We start from the raw sequence: 19,046 nt of genomic DNA, 5'->3' as shown, positions 1-19,046 counted from the left end.
AGCATCTTCCATTCCTTTGCAGATAATTGAGAATAGACTGATGGGGTGTAATTAGCCGGATTGGATTTGTCCTGCTTTTTGTGGACAGGACATTGTCAGGTAAATGCCAGTGTTGTAGCTATACAGGAAAAGCTTGGCTAAGACACACTAAAAAGGATAGAGTGCAGATTCACTTTGATACAGCTTATACAAATACAAAGAAACGTTTGAAAATCTGGGACTGTTTCATTAGAAGAGAGAGGAGATTATGGGGTGATTTGATAATGGTGTTTAAAATGAAGAAGGAATGGAACAGAGTAGATTGATTCTAGTCACATTCTGGGTCTGGTACAAGGGTACATAGATATCAGGCTAAATTTGAGAGATTTAAGATTGAATGCAGGAGAAACCTCTTTTACAAAAAGGTTTGAGAGGCTGCAGAACTACTGATTGAAGTAAAGAACACATCAATATTTAAGATTGAGTTAGATAGGTGGTTGGACAAAAGAGAAATAAAGGGAAATGGGAACAGGGAGGGTACAGACTGTTAGAAAACATTGATACTCTTTCGAGTTATCAGCAGTCACAGATTGCAACTCTTTTGAGTACAATCACAGTTCTTGGTTTCCGGGAGTGGGACATGAACCCACAACCCTCTGATTCAAAGGCGAGGGTGCTATGAACTGAGCCACAGCTGACACCTCTAGAAAACATTGATGTTGGTTCTCATGATTCATGATATCAATTATTTAATAAGGCTATTAGCTTATATAATTACATTCCTACAAGGAAAGGTGTTAAAGCATTTGGGGAAAAGACAAGGAATTGGAATTCAGAAGTTAAGAGTAACCATGGCTGACAAAAATGGAGAAGCAGGCTGATCACTTGTTCCCAATTGCTCCAACATATGTGTTGGTATCCATAGCAAAATCAAATAAATAGATAAATAAATATAGTACTTTAAGTAGGGGGACATTGAGGTGGGAATCAAATCCCAGCACTGATTCAAATGCTGGGCTTTGCCTTGAGATACTATCTAAAGTTTGATTTCCCCAAACCCCTCTCCCAACATCCCCCAAGAATAAATTGCTCATATAGCTAAGGGTACAAAGTAACCACTAACTTTGACAGATATAAAAATTGGATCATCTTTTGATATAACTAATATTGATACACTTTAAGAGATAAAATAAAGCGAAAAATAAAAATTAATGCACCAAAGGATGCTATTAGTCAGAGATGTCTGCACCAGTTCTTCAACTGAATCTACTGTAATCCCATTTCGCTGCCCTTTCCCAGCCTCCTTTTCAGAGAATGAAAGAGGTATATTAGATGCGTACAGAGACATGCAAATTCCCCGAAGACACCACGGCACCAATTCATTTATGGCAAAGGTTTCCACAAGGGAGATTTTGCCTAACATCTCATTCATTCTGATAGAATAAAAGAACCTGCTTCACGAAGTGCAAAGAGCAGTATTTTAAAGAAATACACTTGATTTGAATACTACAGAAAATATCAGCCCAAAACAAAAAAATATACTCACTCCAGAGTGAACCAGACAAAAGTCTCCAAAACCTGCTCCCCATTTCTGACCTAATGTCAACCACATACGGATGAATTAACACCCCTCCCCCGCAGACATTCTGTTGACAGGGCAATCACCAGGATGTTCACAGACATTCTGAACAGCATGTTACGAATCACACTGCTGTATAATTCATTCATTATAAAACTGATGTGTGGTAATAACATGACCAGAAAATTGTAAATACAAAAATGCTGCCCTATTGCAAGCACCTTGTCAACAAACACCATCTCATTGCAAGTGATTCAAATCAACAACTTGCCTTGCATGTTTAACATAGAAAAATATCCCAAGGTGCTTGACAGAAGCATAATCAGACATAAAATGGACACTGAATCAACCATAAGCTTGGTCAAAGAGGTAAGATTTAAGGAGAGTCTTAAAGAAGGAGAGGGAAGTAGAGAGGCAGTCAGGTTAAGGGAGGGAATTCCAGAGTGTGGGAATTAGATGACTGAAGACACAGCTGTTAAGGGAGGGGTAAAAAGGTGGTTGTTGGGGACCACACAAGAGACCAGATTTGGAGGAACTAAGAGTTTTGACATGGGGAAAATTTTAGGGTTTGTGAAGAAATAAGTGGCTGAGAATTTAAAATTGGAGCACTGGGGGACCAGGCCAGTGTGGATCAGAAAGAACAGGAAAATGGGTGAGCAAAACTTAGTGATACATAGAAAAATATAAATTAAAGTACCAAAGGATGTTATTAGTCAGACATGTCTGCACCAGCTCTTCACCTGAATCTACTATAATTCCATTTCACTGCCCTTTCCCAGTCTCCTTTTCAGAGAAAAGGGGTGTCACTGGCTAGGCCAGCATTTGTTGTCCATTCCCAATTGCCCTTGAACTGAGTGGCTTGCTAGGCCATTTCAGAGAGCATTTAAGAGTCAACCACATTGCTGTGGGTCTGCCAGGGAAGGACAGCAGGTTTCCTTCCCTAAAGGACATTAATGAACCAGATGGGTTTTTAATGACAATGTCATCATCAGACTTTTAATTCCAGATTATTATTGCATCAATTTCCACCATCTGGTAGGATTTGAACCCAGGTCCCCAAAGAATTACCCTGGGTCTCTGGATTACTAGTCCAGTGACAACATCACTAGGCCACTGCCTCCCTGTGGGCAAGTATGATGAAACCTCTAGGAATACATTTAATCACAGCTGGCAACTCTAGTTAGGATACAGGCAAACAAACAAATTAATAACTTTTCAAATTGTATTTCAAAGTGTTACCTCAATTACTTTTTGCCGTTCAACAAAGTTAAACTGATCACAGGAGTTAATAAGATTCAACAGAGCTGCCGCATCAGATTTTTCTGGCCCCTGTCTGTTGGCCTGTCCACGAGGCATATAGACCTACAGAATGCAAAATGTTTGTTTTGTACATGATTCAACCACAATCCAAAATAAAATGTACCAAATTTCAATTTTTCAATTTAAATACAAAGTAAACATTCATAACTCAGATGCGGAATGTCCATACAGTAGTCCTAAGGTCACAAGTTAAATTCTGAATTGAAATATTTATACCATGGCTTGTATACAAAAAGAATACACGTATGCACTAGCACTGGTGAGGTAACCCTTTTTGGTAATGGAAAACATATTTCTCACTAAGGCAATTTTAACTGGACCATATGATGACCAACGGCTTCCTGGTGATGTGTTTTCCATGAATAAAAAAGGCCTAAACTATAGTTTTTCATGAAGTAGCAGTGCTAATCATACAATAGAGTATAGTGGGAAACACAGATCATCGCAGATGAGCTGAAGTCAGTGGGTTCACATTTATAGATATATGTATGAGCAAAAGCTTATAAATTTGCAACTAATACAAACTGAAATTCAAGATTTTATATCACGAGTACCATGTTGTCATCCTTTAAGTAAAATTACGTGATGGATAGACAATATTTAGTAATGAAAACTTTAATTGGGATGATGCATTTAAATGTTTTAAGCGCTTGTGGTTTTCTGCATTAATAAAAATTAGTTTACATCAAGTTGACGGTTATGCAGAGTTGAAAAGTTCAACACTTGTCATTGTGGAATAATTAAATTTCTCCTCGATATGTTGGTCACTCTTCTTCCACAATTATCTTTTTCTACCTTTTGATACCAAAAAAGACAGCAGTTTTTTTCAGGCAGTGGGGGCTGGGTGCGATATGAATCGCTCCCTCTGGGATCAATTACTTAAATTTATGGGAAACTTGACTACTAATTAGGAGTGATCCTTTCCTATTCTAAGTGAAATGAAGAGTGTGTGTGTGTGTGCGTGAGAATATGAGTGTGTGTGTATGAGAGAGAGAGAGATGAAATTTAGAAACATGCTTAATAATAATTTCATAAGTAAAAATAAAGTGACATTAATTTTTTAAAAATTCCTGAACAAACTGAACAGGAAATGTGAGATTAAATATTTTAGTTGAAATTGAAATCAGCTATTCCACCCCACTCTGTTATCATTCATGATGCCTGGTTGGTACAAGTGGCTCACAACGGGAAGAACAAATTAAGTGTTAATCTCCTCTGATTTTAGGAGATGCAATCTTATCAAACTAGTATTCCTACTTTGACATAAGATTATAAAAAACCTATTTTGAAAAACATAGGTAGGTAAAATATTATTTATCTTGTTAACCCTGAAAACAGAGGGCGGACCCAGATTTTAAAAACCTAAAATTAAAATATCTGAGGTTGGGGTTTAAGCACATTGCTTGGGCACAGGCAACAAAACGTGCATTTTGCCCATGTGTTCATGACACAGGAAAGCTTGATAGAGGTTGGTCTAGAATTTCAATTGCGTCAGAAAGCAGGCACACAGGGGGAAGGGGCTGCACTGCTGTTGTCCAGGCAGCAAGTCATATTCATGTTGCACTCTCATTATAATGAATCAAGCATTCAGCTAGTGCTACCCATGCTATTCAGTGGCTGCATGCCTGTTTGGAGAGGTTAGAAATAGGGCACCACTTGAATGACAGCCAGCATTTCTTAAAAAGAGAGGTGCACTCTCACTGCAAATAACAGGAAAACACTTATGAGCACAAATGGCTGCAACAAGTACTGGGAGTGAACCAAGGTTTTCTAACATGTCCTGGAGGCCCTAGTGGAAATAGATGGGAGAAGGGAGATCCTGTTCCCACTAGGAGATAAAAAGTCCTCGATGCAACAATGTTACTGCTGATGGGAAATTATTGTAGACAATGTCACTGCAAGAGCCAAGCTCCCACACATGGTTGAAATGCCACTAAAAGTTCAATGGCTTCACCAGAGTTGTAATGGTAAGAATATCACTGTTGTACTGTCTATTCACACCTCCAGGCTCACTTCCCACAATACTCCTATCCCCACTTCCATTTACTCTCCTACAATCACTGCACTAAACTTCACTGTGACAAATGGCAACCATGGAGATGTCACATGGAGTTTCTTCATAAATTTTATCTATGTTTTCCCTTCCTACTTTCATTTCACCATACAAACTGTGCATGACAAGCTACAATTGCTTTCACCAATTACTTCATCTTGCACTCTGCTGCCACACTAAAGCTAACCCTTGTCCCTTTTTCAAATGTGGATGTCTCTTTGCCAATGGATGGAGAGTGAGCCAGCCTTCAGGAAGATGTACTGGTCTTGCCCTTCCTCCTCCTTCTCAAGAAAATAAAGTTATGCAACATGCAGCAGACGACCACAAAACTTATTGTAAGTCTCCTCCAGAATGGTTCAGGTAGTGGAGGCATCTTTACTGACAGCAAGGGCTTGCAAAAGGGAGTGATCTTTGGTGCTGATCCCTAGGAAAGTATCTGAGATAAAAGTTCCAAAAACCTTTCAGTGGTACCAGTGCATATGATGCAAAGTAACTTTTAAACTTTTTAGCCTTGGCAAAGATGTGACTATGCTGTTAGCGCTCTCTGATATTAAAAATCTAATTGACATTTGGATGCCAGTGGCCAGAGCTCTGTGTATAAGAGTATGTACAATTATTTACAATATATATTAATGACTTGGATGACCCAAAAATAGGTGGGAAGGCAAGTGGTGAGGATGACCCAAGGAGTCTACAGAGGTGCTATAGACAGGCTAAGTGAATGGGCAAAATTCGGCAGATGGAATATAATGTGGGAAAATGTGAGATTATGCACTTTGGCAGGAAGAATAGAGGAGCTGAATATTATTTAAAAGGAGAAAGCATAAGGAAAGATATACTGGCATTGGAGGCAACCCAGAGAAGGTTCACTAGGTTGATCCCGGATATGGAGGGATTTTCTTATGAGGAGAGGTTGAGTAGGTTGGGCCTGTACTCATTGGAGTTTAGAAGAATGAAAGGCGACCTTATTGAAACATATAAGATTCTTAGGGGGCTTGATGGGATAGATGCTGAGAGGTTATTTCCTCTTGTGTGAGAGTCTAGGACCAGAGGGCATAATCTCAGAGTAAGGGGTCGCCCGTTTAAGACAGAGATGAGAAGGAATTGCTTCTCTCAGAGGGTAGTGAATCTGTGGAATTCTTTACCGCAGAGGGCTGTAGAGGCTGAGTCATTAAGTATACTCAAGGCTGAGATAGACAGAATTTTAATCAATAAGGGAATCAAGGGTTATGGGGAAAACGCAGGAAAGTGGAGTTGAGGATTATCAGATCAGCCATGATCTCATTGAATGGCAGAGCAGACTCAATGGGCCAATTTGCCTACTTCTGCTCCTACATCTTATGGTCTTATAGTGCATGCATGAAAATTCACTTTGCCTGATTAGAGCAATATAGAACTGGCTTTATAATTACTACCACCGCCAACATGATATCTGAATTTTAATAGGCAAATTTGTATCATTCTAAATCTACTACCATAAATTGCAAATCATGACAAAGATTGAATATCCTTGCAATCTATTCCATTAGCACACTCAACCGATATTCCACATATAGGGCTTTCAATAAACTTTTAAAAAATTTATTCATTCATGGGATGTGGGCATCGCTGGCTAGGCCAGCAAATATTGCCCATCCCTAATTGCTCTCATTCAGAGGGCATTTAAGAGTCAACCATATTGCTTGGGGTCCGGAGTCACATGGAGACAAGACCAGGTAAGGACAGCAGATTTTCTTCCCTAAAGAAAGTGCAATATTTTATTATTATAAAGAAATGGGGCAGAATTGTACAGCCCCGTTTTGGCGGGGATGGGGCCGTAAAATGTGGCGGGCCGTTATAAATACCATTGATGACAGCAGGAACGTAAAATCCCGCTGTCGTAAAATTCTGTCCATGGGGTCATTAGGGCATAGAAGGCCATTAGGCCCATTGAATCCATACTGTCATCTAAGCTTTTATTTTAAAAGAGAATTGGATGGTTCTGTGAGATATCACCACTACTTGGGCTTAGGTGTGAATGCAGCCCAGACTGGTTGGATTAGTCTTCTTTCAGATGTAGGGATACTTGTTATGATACCTGTAGAAATTGATAACTTTTTAAAAAGAAAGAAATCCCCATGACACCAATGGAAAGAAAATTGCTGGACAAGATTTTACTTTTTAAAACATTCACTGTAACAAACCAACTAAAATCAACTTAACTCAAACATTAATTAACAGATGAGAGATATTTCAAATAAAAAGGTCAAGTTTGCTTTAAATAGTCAATACAACATGTAGTTACAAGCACTTGCATTACTTTCTGCACAAATGTGGAACCATGTGCAATCTCATAGCCTTTCTAACTTGGTCTCTATTTTTTAGGATTTCTCACTTCCCATCCAATTGTTTTGGCTCTTGAGTCACATTCAATAGCAGCCATAATCATGGACACAGTTACTACTGACAAGACACATGTCTACAAACCCTCTCTCACTTGGCTGACAACAGTCCTGATGGTACAGAATCCCCCCAAACTCTCTTCTATGCCCCTTTACACAGTCTGGTGGGTGCTGGCACTACTTCAACAGTGGCACTGGGTATTGACAATCCACAATCCCTTGCTTTTTCTGTCTTCAGTGTTCTGTCCTTTCCACACACAGTATAACACACACAGTAACTCAGTCTCTGGTCTATTCTCAGTGACCTGAGACCAATACCAGGATCTGATTGAATACTGCCAAACAGAAAATTGTTCCATTCAGAGAGCCTGCTTGTTTTTTCTTTGCACAAATTCAAAGTGTTCTGAACTGCCAAACAATAAACACAAGCTAACCCTACCCCAGTGCAATTAGCTTTCTATATACCCTTTGCTTATTTTTTATAACTTAATGATGGCATAATCAAGAAACCAATTAACCCTTTTTTCAAGATGTTCCTCAGCCCACTTTGTTCTTAAAGAGACATTGCACAAAAGAAAATGTAAACTTTTCAAAGCACATGGGTCATCACATACTACAGGCATTGAGCTTAGACAATCTCAACCCAAAGTTTAGTGGTTTCACGCCCATGGAAAAAAAAGCACATAATTCAGTACAAATGGTAATTCTCACAGCTAAGATACAATGATGGAAACATTCACAATGCTCCAGCCATGGGTATTTATATGAATTCTGAGCTAAGGTGCATTAATAGGTAGAATAGAGCAATATGATTACTGCCAACAACTTACAGTGGCTCCTCTTGACATAAAGAGATCTCTCAATATTTTATAGGGTGGTGCATAGCAAGAGAACTGATCATGAGTGTGAAAGGGATGAGTCAATTTGATCACGAGTGTGAAAGGGATGAATCAACACTGGGCCACTGAATATATTCAAGGCTGAGTTGGATAGATTTTTTGATCGACAAGGGAGTCAAGGGCTATGCAGGGCAGACAGGAAAGTGGAATTCAGACCACAATCAAATCAGACATGACCTTATGAATGGTGGAGCAGGCTCAAGAGGCTGAATAGCCTTCTGCTGTTCTTAATTCTTGTGTTTTTATGTTTTCAGCATTGTCGATGACCATAATCTCAGTTTAACCTCTCATTCTTTTAAACTGCAATGGGTATAGGCCTAACCTGCTCAACCTTTCCTCATAAGATAAACCCTTCAACCCAGGAATCATTCAAGGGAACCTTCTCTGAACTGCTTATAATGCAATTATATCCTTTCTTAAGTAAGGAGACTGAAGCTGTACACAGTATGCAGTCGTGCTAAGGCCCTGTGTAACTGTAGCAACATTTCCCTACTTTTATATTCAATTCCCCTTGCAATAAATTCCAATATTCCATTTGCCTTCCTAATCACTTGCTGTACCTGCATACGAACTTTTTATGATTCACATACCCAGAACACCCAATTCCTTGTGTACTGTAGAGTTCTGCAGTCTCTCTCCATTCGAATAACATACTGCTTTTCTATTTTTCCTGCCAAGGTGGACAAGATCACATTTCCCCACATTACACTCCATTGGCCAAATTTTTGCCCATTCACTTAGCCGTTCTAAATTCCTTTGTAGACTCTTTATGTCCTCTTGACAACTTATTTGAACAAGGGCAATTAGGGATGGGCAGCAATAAATGCTGGCCTAGCCAGCGACGCCCACATCCCACGAACGAATAAAACAAAATTCCTACATATTTTTGGGCTGTCAGCAAATTTAGCTACCGTACATTCAGTCCCTTCATCCAAGTTATTGATATAGATTGTAAATAGTTGAGCCCCCAACACTGACCCCTGTGGCACTCCACCAGTTACAGCTTGCCAAACTGAAAATTACCCATTTATCACTACTTTCTGCTTCCTGTTAGCTAAGCTATCTTCTATCAATGCTAATATGTTACCCCCTACACCATGAGCTCTTAATTTGTGCAGTGACCTTTGATGTGGTACCTTATCGAATGCCTAGTCATGTATACATAATTACATAGAATTTGAATAGAATATCATATGATTCAGGTTTTTGCTTTCTTTTTACTTATAAATGGCTTGTGGATTTGTACTGTAGCTAGAAATAATGAAATTATTAAAAGTTGTCTATTTCCCTAATGCTTTAGGGTTTAATGTGTTAGGGTACAATTTAGTTGAGTGTGTTTCTGAAAGTGGTTCATGGTTGTTTACTTCATTTTGTAAATGCAATAGAGCCAAGATGATTAGTTATATGCCTAGATGGTAAACGATTTGGCATCTGGATGTTTTGTACCAGGTATCTCATTTCTGGGAGTCTTGTTCACTAGAATATTCTGAAGGGGGTGAACAGCCAGATGTTTAGATTCATATCAGTACCAAAAACAATGGCAGAAAGAGGGATAATGTTCTACAGGCAGATTTTAGGGAGCTAGGAAAGAGACTAAGAAGCAGGACTATGGCTGGAGAGATAGTGCAGGAGAGAGGGGTTTAAATTCCTGGGATATTGGAACTGGTTTTGAGGAGGTAAAAACTGTACAGACTGTATGGGTTGTACCTCAACAGGGCTGGGACCAATGGCCTTGTGAAGTAGTTTGCTAGTGCTGTGGGAAAGGAGTTAAACTAATTTGGCAGAGGGAATGGGAACCAGGATGTAGCAATGGAAAGGAGAAACAAGGTGCACAAAAGCTTGGGAGCGACAGGTAGTTCTAATTCAGGTTTACAGTGCATGTATGTAAATGCATAAAGTGCTCTGTTATCACTACAAATGTGCCTATTTGCACTAAGATCGATGAGCTGTAGGTGCAAATAGGCACATTTGTAGTGATAACAGAGACTTGGCTTTAAAAAAGAGCAGATCTGGGTATTTAATATTCCTGCATACCAAGTGTTCAGGAAAGATAGGGAAGGAAAGATAGGAGGAGGGTAGCAGTATTGACTATGGAGAATACTGCAGTATTGGAGAGAGAGAGAATAGCCTGGAGTGGTCATGTATAGAATCTATTTGGTTACAGTTAAGAAACAATAGAAGTGACATTACACTCCTGGGTGTGTTCTATAGCCCACCAACTAGTAGAAAAGATTTAGAGGAAGGTATACAGTGCTGTTCCACAGGGGTCAGTACAAGGATCACTGCTTTTCCTGATATATATTAATGACCTAGACTTGGGTGTACAGGGCACAATTTCAAAATTTGCAGATAACGCCAAAACTTAGAAGTATTGTGAACTTGCGAAGAGGTTAGCAATGGACTTCAAGAGGAAAAAGACAAGCTGATGGAAAGGCCAGATACATTGCAGATGAAATTTAAATGTAGAGAAGTGTGGAGTGATACATTTTTATAGGAAGAATGAGGAGAGACAACATGAATTAAAGGATACAATTCTAAAAGGGGTGCAAGAACAAAGAGACCTTGGGGTAAATGTAGACAAATCATTTAAGATTGCAAGACAGGTTGAGTAAGTGGTTAAAAGGCATATGGGATTTGGGGCCTCATAAATAGAGGTTCTGAGTGCAAAAGGAAGTCATTGTGAACCTTTTTAAAGCACTGTTATGGCCTCAACCAGAGTATTGTGTCTAATTCTGGGCACCGTACTTTATGAAGGATGTGGAAACTTTAGAGAGAATGCAGAAAAAATTTAGAAGAATGATTCCAGGGATGAGTACTTCATTTATGTGGATAGATTAGAGAAGTTGAGGTTTCTTCTTAGAAGAGAAGGTTGAGAGGAGAATTGAAGGAGGTTTTCAAAATCACAAGGGATCTAGAAAGAGGGGATAGAGAGAAACTGTTCCCATTGGCAGAAAAGTCAAGAATCAGAAGACACGGGTTGAAGGTGATTGATTAAAGAACCAAATGGCGACAGGAGGAAGCTCTTTTTTTATGTGCAGATTAAAAAAGCAATTAGATAAGCTCTTAAAGGGAAAAAAATTGCAGAGTTACGGGGAAAGGCAGGGAGTGGGATTAGCTAAATTGTTCTTGCAGAGGGCAGCCATGGACTTGATGAGGTGAATGGCCTCCTTAGGTGCTGTAGCCTATGATTTATGAACTTTTAATAGGATATCATGAATCATCTATGACAGTCCACGTGACTAGAGCACCAGAAGCTTATACAAAGATTTTGAGCTTTTCTTCGCAATTTATAGAGAAAAACAGGAACAAAAGGATTGATGAAGTAACATTCATGCCACACAAGTGCCAGACAATACCATCTCAACAAGAGGGAATATCATCATCTTCTCTTGACATTCAATGGTTTTACAATCACTGAATCCCCCTCTATCAACCTCCTGCAGGTTACCATTGATCAGAAACTGAACTGGACCAGCCATAAAAATACTGTGGCTACAAGAACAGATCAGAGACTGGGAATTCTGCAGCAAGTAACTCATCTCCTGACTCCCCAAAGCCTGTCCACCATCTATAAGGCTCAAGTCAGGAGTGTAATGGAATACTCTTCACTAGCCTGGATGAGTGCAACTCCCATAACATTCAAGAAGCTCCACACCTTCTAGGACAAAGCAGCCGCTTGATTGGCACCCAATCCACAGACATTCACTCCCTCCAACACCAATGAACACAAGCAGCAGTGTGTACCATATATATACAAGATGCACTGCAGCAATTCATCAAGGATCCTTCGACATCCCTTTCCAAACCACAACCTCTACCACCATGAAGGACAAGGGCAACAGATGCATGGGAACACCACCACCTGCAAAATTTCTCCACCAAGCCACTCATCATCCTGACTGGGAAATATATCACTGTTCCTTCACTGTTGCTGCTCAAAATTCTTGAACTTACTTCTTAACAGCATGATGGATGTACCTACACCACATGGCCTTCAGCGGTTCAAGAAGGTGGCTCACCATCACCTTCTCAAGGGCAATTAGGGATGGGCAATAAATGCTGCAAGGGAGTACACAATGAATGGTAGGACCCTAGGAAGTACAGAGGATCAGAGGGACCTTGGTGTGCATGTCCAAAGATCCTTGAAGGCAGAAGGACAGGTAGATAAAGTGGTTAAGAAGGTATATGGGATACTTTAATAGTCGAGGCATTGAATACAAGAGCAGGGAGGTTATGACGGAGCTGTTCAAAACGTTAGGCCGCATCTGGAGTACTGTGTACAGTTCTGGTCAGTACACTATAGGAAGGACGTGATTGCACTGGAGAGGGTGCAGAGGAGATTCACCAGGATGTTGCCTGGGTTGGAGCGTTTCAGCTATTAAAAGAGACTAGATAGGCTGGGGTTGTTTCCGTTAGAGCAGAGAAGGCTGAGGGGGGACTTGATTGAGGTGTACAAAATTATGAGGAGCATAGATAGGGTAGATAGGAGAAAACTTTTTCCCTTAGTGGAGGGGTCAGTAACCAGGGAGGTTTAGAAGGGATTTGTGGAAATTTCTTTTCACCCAGAGGGTGGAGGCTATCTGGAACACACTGTCAAAGGGGGTGGTAGAGGCAGGAACCCTCACAACATTTAAGAAGTATTTGGATGAACACTTGCAACCCCATAGCATACAAGGCTACGGGCCAAATGCTAGAAAATGGGATTAGATAGGGGCTCGGTGACCTGCGCAGATACGATGTGTAAAACTGTACATACTGTAAAACTGTATGACTATGACTATGATTCTATATTTGACTGTCAGATTTGAATTCTCTCACATTACTATTATTAGGTTATCACAGCACAGCAAAAAGGGGGAAAGGTGTTGACAGACTTTGTCCGTATAATTGAAGCTTACAAAGGCATGTCTTAGAACCGATCGAGGACATTTAGGGAAAACACAACAGATACATTATACATTGGAGTGAAACTGCAGAATTCTGGTTGAGCTGAGTCTGCAGGAATACTGGCTGTTTTGGATCTTACAGACCTATGCATCACTCTACAGAGCAAAAACGAAAGAGAGACCCAGGACAAATTTTAACTTTCACTCCCCAAAGCCAAAGCTCCCCAAAGAAGCAGACCGACCATCAGAAGATGATGGGAAAGAAGACGATGAAAGGGTCTAGGGGAAAAGAGCTGCCAGCAGACACTGAAAGAATGTATAGGTGCAGTACTGGAGCTGGAAATGACGGCTCACCCTCCGCTGTTCACATGTGCTTTTTTCGATCGGAAGGCTGGTGAACAATATTCCTTGAATGCCGTGTGCAGCGGCTTTTTGCGCTGTACGGTTCCTTTAAGACTGACACACAGCCACATACGCATGTATCTTAAAGGGAAAGGTGCTTCTGGGCTGCTTGTTTGTGATTGTCGCGCGGCCGCTCACCCACGGCCCGCAGTTTAGAGTTAACATTGCGGGTGAAATCAGCACGAGTTGGTTTTGTGAAAGAGAAAGCTTTGGTTGAATAGTAAGTTCTTTATCCAGCATCCATAGCAGCAGAAAACCGCTCTATCCCTGGGATAGAGCCGTGCAAGCATTCAACCCAGGGGGTTTCTCTGCCCCTGTGGATGCTGGGTAAAGAGATCACCATTTCACAGAAGTCCCTTCTTTTACAGAACCCGGTGCTGCTTTGCGCTGACCTGTGTTTTCAGTTGTGAAAGGGCTTGGGTACATTGTAGGCTATTCGTAGTTCGTAATTTGTGGCCGTCTGTGGTTTCAGAGTGCATCTTGTGTATTTGATCACATAATTTGGATCTCTCAATAAGGGTTCATTTTATTGCAAGTGTCCGTTTATCCAGGTTTCACTGTACTTCCAATACCAGAAACCGGAGCATAGCTGGAGCAAAATAAATAATTGTTCACAACTAAGCATATTAATTTGTGTAGCTGCTAATGTATGCAATTTTAAACTTGTCATGGTAATCGGTTCTATAGGAGGTGATTTTACTGCAAGAAGCATAAATATTTTAATTTGAGGTCTTCAGCTAAAAATGCTGGATTGACTCAAATGTTAAACAAGCTGCACTTTGCTCATTTTGGTTCTTATTTCAATGTGTCTGCACAGTAGCGGCTCATATTAAATTACTGCAACCAGAACATTTATTGCTAATTACAACTGTTTACCACATTTCTGCACATAAAAGTTTACATAAAACATACTTTTGCCACTTCCCAGGCACACTTAGGCCATAGCTGAGGAGAGCAGTTGCCCCAATATATCACGTTGTTTTGGTTTGTATGGTGGTTCAGAATTTCCTTCTTCCATTCTTCACACAAAAAACAGGCCCTCTGAAACTAAAGAAAAGTGTTGGGGCATTCTGCAATTCAATTTCAGGTCAAAAGCTGAAAAATTGTGACACATGAAGTAAGGTTAATGTATACAGGCATTCCATTTACTGTACATGCAATATTTTTAACATTATGAGCTGATGGCCTGTGATATTGCACATGGGAATCAACATCACACATTCTCTTCATGTGTAACCACACTGCTTCTTAAGAATATCATGTCAACTTGCTTTGAAACAGTGCATGATAGCTCTGGAATTCCCTTCCAACATCTGTTGCCTCAGTATCTCTCTTTCCCCTTTTAAGAATTCCTTAAAACCTACCTCTTTGATTAAGCTATTGTTCACCTGCCCTAATATGTGGCTCAGTGACAAATTTTGTTTGATGATGCTTGTATGCCACGGGACATTTTAAAATGTCAAAAGGCTCTATATAAATGCAAGTTATTGTGTTAGGTCAGGTTAGGGATTTAGCTGACACTAAAAGGCTGGGCTAGGTCAGAGATTCAGCAGCTTTAAGAGGATTGTGCTCAGTTGTGTCAAGGATTTAGTTGCCATCAAAAGGATTTGGTCAGATTCAGCAATCTCTCAGACTGAAGAATCTGGTGAGCTGAGGGGCTTGGCAGCCATTCAAGGGTTAGGCCCAGTTGACAGATGGAAAGGTCAGATCAAGTTGTAAGATAATTAGGCAGCATGGAATGCAGGTGGGGAAGTAAAGAGTTGAGTTGAAAATCATTCAAAGGTTGGGTCAGGTCATGAATTGCCAGGCAGCAAAAAGCTAATATACAAAACTTAGCATAAATTTCTGACAACTTGGAATAGAGCAGTTTGTGTTCACTTTAAGTTTCATGCCCCACAGAAATAAACATTTGGGAGACTGGAAGTTGAATGCTTACCATACTACCAATAAAATCAAAGCAGCATTGTGTCACAAATGGCATCAAGGAACTCTCATTAAATTGAGGTCAATGGGGGATCAAAAATACAACTCTCCAGTGGAGCCATACTCAAAATCCAGAAAAATGATTATCAGTGACGCAATAATCAAAGTCCCAAGACATCGTCCTTGGCACCATCAGCTTCAAGTGCTTCAATAATCCTCCCTCCATCATAAGGGCAAGAGTTGGTCTGTTTGTTGATGATTCCAGCATCCAGCTCTATTAATAACTTTTCTTGTAATGAAGCAACTGTTGCCAGCCTAATGTGGAACCTGGACAACATCCAAACTCTGACTAACAAGTAGTCATGGTATTCAAACCACAAAAAGCAAGCAATGAACATATCCAAGAGAATGCCCAACTATCTCCCCTTGATGTTCAATGGCACCATCCTTATATTTATATTTCCATTATAAATTTCAATGTTCATCATTATCATGAAAACTGCCAATGTAAACTTGTCACACTGTAATTTTATCCTCCTGTTGCTGTTGATCCTTAGTATAACTGGTAGAAATGTATAAACTACAGAATGACAAGCTCAAAAAGAAAGTTTTCATGATAATTGTAGACACTGGAATTTACAAGGACTATTAAAGGACAACATGTATGATTTTAAAACAGAAACTGAATTACATGGTCCAATTGCCCTTCACTTTCCTTGCTTCACCTAAACTCTACATTTAGTCTTGATTCCATGTGCAATGCCACAGAGGATCATCTAGCATAGAAAATAGAGGGCTGTCATTTGCAGGTTTCACAGTATAATTGATGATTGCAGAAGCAACCCTTGAATATCAGCACAAAGCCCAAATGGCCCATATACCATGGAATAAAAATAGAAAATGATTTATTTGGTGATTCCGTTGTTATGCTCTACAGCATCCTCATTTTGCTAAAGTAAGTAACTCATCATATGAGATGTCTGCAGTTGTACAAAGACATTTTATATAATTTAACCTGAATTTCACTTTCATTCTCTTTATTCATAAACTTCTACATTTTTATCATTCTTCTGATTTTCTGAACGTCCCTAGCATCATGATTGAGCTGTTTTGCTGGACAACATGTAAACCTTGGCCCAGTGCAAATCCTCTACCCATACTGACCAGCTGAGGTTCAGGACTGTAGTTCAGTGCATTGCTGGCTTCTCAGTTTTGTTCCGCTGTTTTATTGGGCGCTGAGCAGAAACCCACTTCCTGGATTGGAGTCGATTTCTTCACCAGCTTTTAGGCTTTACTGTTAGCTCTATCTTCACTGCCGCTTTCTACTGAGGCTGTATTCTCCACTACAATGTTTTTACTACCTGGAAAATACCTGGAAAAACTCAGCAGGTCTGGCAGCATCTGCGGAGAGGAGCACAGTTAACATTTCGAGTCCGCATGACTCTTCAACAGAACTAAGGAAAAATAGAAGAGGTGAAATATAAGCTGGTTTAAGGGGGAGGTGGGACACCTCATCTTCCGACTAGGCACTTTACAGCCTTCCGGACTGAATATTGAGTTCAACAATTTTAGATCATGAACTCTCTCCTCCATCCCCACCCCCTTTCCGATTTTCCCCCTCCTTTTTGTTTTTTCCAATAATTTATATAGATTTTTCTTTTCCCACCTATTTCCATTATTTTTAAATGTATTTCCATCCATTGTTTTATCTCTACCTTTTCGTCTTTTTCGATTCCTTCACCCCACCCCACCCCCACTAGGGCTATCTGTACCTTGCTTGTCCTGCTTTCTACCCTTAATTAGCACATTTCTTTAGATAATATCACCACCTTCAACACCTCTTTGTCCTTTTGTCTGTGACATCTTTTGGTTATCTCCACCTATCACTGGCCCTCTATCCAGCTCTTCTTGTCCCACCCCCGCCCCCCTCTTAAACCAGCTTATATTTCACCTCTTTTCTATTTTTCTTTAGTTCTGTTGTTGAGGAGTCATGCGGATTCGAAACGTTAACTGTGCTCCTCTCCGCAGATGCTGCCAGACATGCTGAGTTTTTCCAGGTATTTTTGTTTTTGTTCTGGATTTCCAACATCCGCAGTTTTTTGCTTTTATCTTAGTTTTTACTATAGCGTCTGGTCCGATTCTTTAATGCCGGTTTTCAGCACCTCTTCCTTCCTCCCCCATTTTACAGGGCTGGCTCTGATCTGTTCTTGATGGTTGCCATCCCAACTTGGATTCTGCTGTCCTGCATGATTACAGCTTTACTGCTTTCTGCATGCTTGTGACCACTAATTTTATTCGCCTTGTTTAGTCAACTTCATCCTATCACTGAATCTTTAAACTTTCCCACATCATCTCCTCCCTGTTTTCTGCGTCTGACCAGGACATATGTCTCTCCTAATTTTTGCCTTATTAAATTCCTTCCATGCCCATTTGCACGTATATTTGGCTACTGCTGAAGATAAACTCCTGTGTCCTCTCCCTTGATGCTGGCAAAACTGTTTCCATAATTCAACTTCCGTTTAACTTTTAGGGAGCCTTCACCCTGTCGCAAAAATTCAACTTTGCGACAGGATGCCTATCCCAGATACATAATATGAGGTGCGCATAGTGCGACTTCTACTGGAGTTGGGTGGTGGGGGAGCTGACGATGCTAATAGTTGTGTATCCCCACCAACCAGCAACGTAATCTTGTTTTCCAGACAGCACGGCACAAGAACAGATCCGGTTGGCTACCATCAACCTCTGAACCCAGCACAGTATTATTTCAATATAAACGAGCTAGTATCAGTATCAAACTGTGTCCTTGTGAGGAATGAAATTACCTCACAAGGCACGAAAGGATGTTACAAAGGATACAGTTGATAGTTCCATTCCTGCTCGTTTCCTTATGTTGTCAGTGCAAAGATGTGTATATAATTCCGACTCACTTTTGTTCCTTGGGGTCTGCAAAAATTCTTGCAAATTTCTCGTCCCAGCAACCAGTTGGTTTGAAGGAGAAACTGGTGGAACTTTTCCATTTCTGTATTGACGAAGCCGAGTAGGCAATCTCTGATTTTTTGCAGACAGAAGCCTGCTTTAATCCAGTTTTTGTATCCTTCGTCATTAAGACGAATACTCAGCTCCGATTGCATTTTTGCTTCGTACAAACAAATTAATGACGCTTCCAACACTTTCAAACTACGCAGCTGGCCGTTTTTATTTTGTCTTGGCTTTTGGAACCTTGTCCAGGCCACATCTGGTTGCTGCTGCGTGCGCAGCCTGCTAGTTGGACAGAAAGTGCGGAAGTGAGATTGCAAGCAGAGCAACATTTAGATGGGAAGATTTGGAATCCATCAGACAACATGGGGAGGTGGTATTGTCACTAGAGCGGTAACCCAGAGACTCAGGGTAATGTTCTGGGGACCCGGGTGCGAATCTCAGTTGGAATTTGAATTCAATAAATCTCTGGAATTAAAATAATGACCATTGTTGATTGTAAAAATTCATCCGGTTCACTTGCCCTTTAGGGAAGGAAATCCGCTGTCCTCAGCTGATCTGGCCTACATATGACTTCAGATCTGCAGTAATATGGTTCACTCTTAAATGCCCTCTGAAATTGCCAAGCAAGCCACCCAGTTGTATCAG

At 40.4% G+C, this 19,046-nt stretch overlaps 1 protein-coding gene across 2 annotated transcripts in view; it reads right to left on the bottom strand.

The window, feature by feature from the left end:
* The window catches only part of LOC144691553 (uncharacterized protein CXorf38 homolog), a 35,973-nt gene extending 17,297 nt beyond the window's left edge, over nucleotides 1-18,676 (bottom strand). The window contains exons 1-3 of one of the 2 annotated variants that reach the window (XM_078559742.1): nucleotides 18,350-18,676; nucleotides 14,412-14,546; nucleotides 2,798-2,920 (exon numbers count right to left, since the gene is read on the bottom strand). In XM_078559742.1, coding sequence (XP_078415868.1) covers nucleotides 2,798-2,920; nucleotides 14,412-14,546; nucleotides 18,350-18,553 — 462 coding nt within the window. In that variant the 5' untranslated portion in view covers nucleotides 18,554-18,676. The remainder of the gene's footprint in view (nucleotides 1-2,797; nucleotides 2,921-14,411; nucleotides 14,547-18,349) is intronic. The other variant, XM_078559741.1, reaches the window with a different exon arrangement.
* Between the last annotated feature and the right edge of the window lie 370 nt (nucleotides 18,677-19,046).

Source organism: Cetorhinus maximus, chromosome 16, assembly GCF_964194155.1.
Source record: "Cetorhinus maximus chromosome 16, sCetMax3.hap1.1, whole genome shotgun sequence".
NCBI lineage: Eukaryota > Metazoa > Chordata > Chondrichthyes > Lamniformes > Cetorhinidae > Cetorhinus > Cetorhinus maximus.
This window is presented reverse-complemented; position numbering and strand designations above follow the sequence as displayed.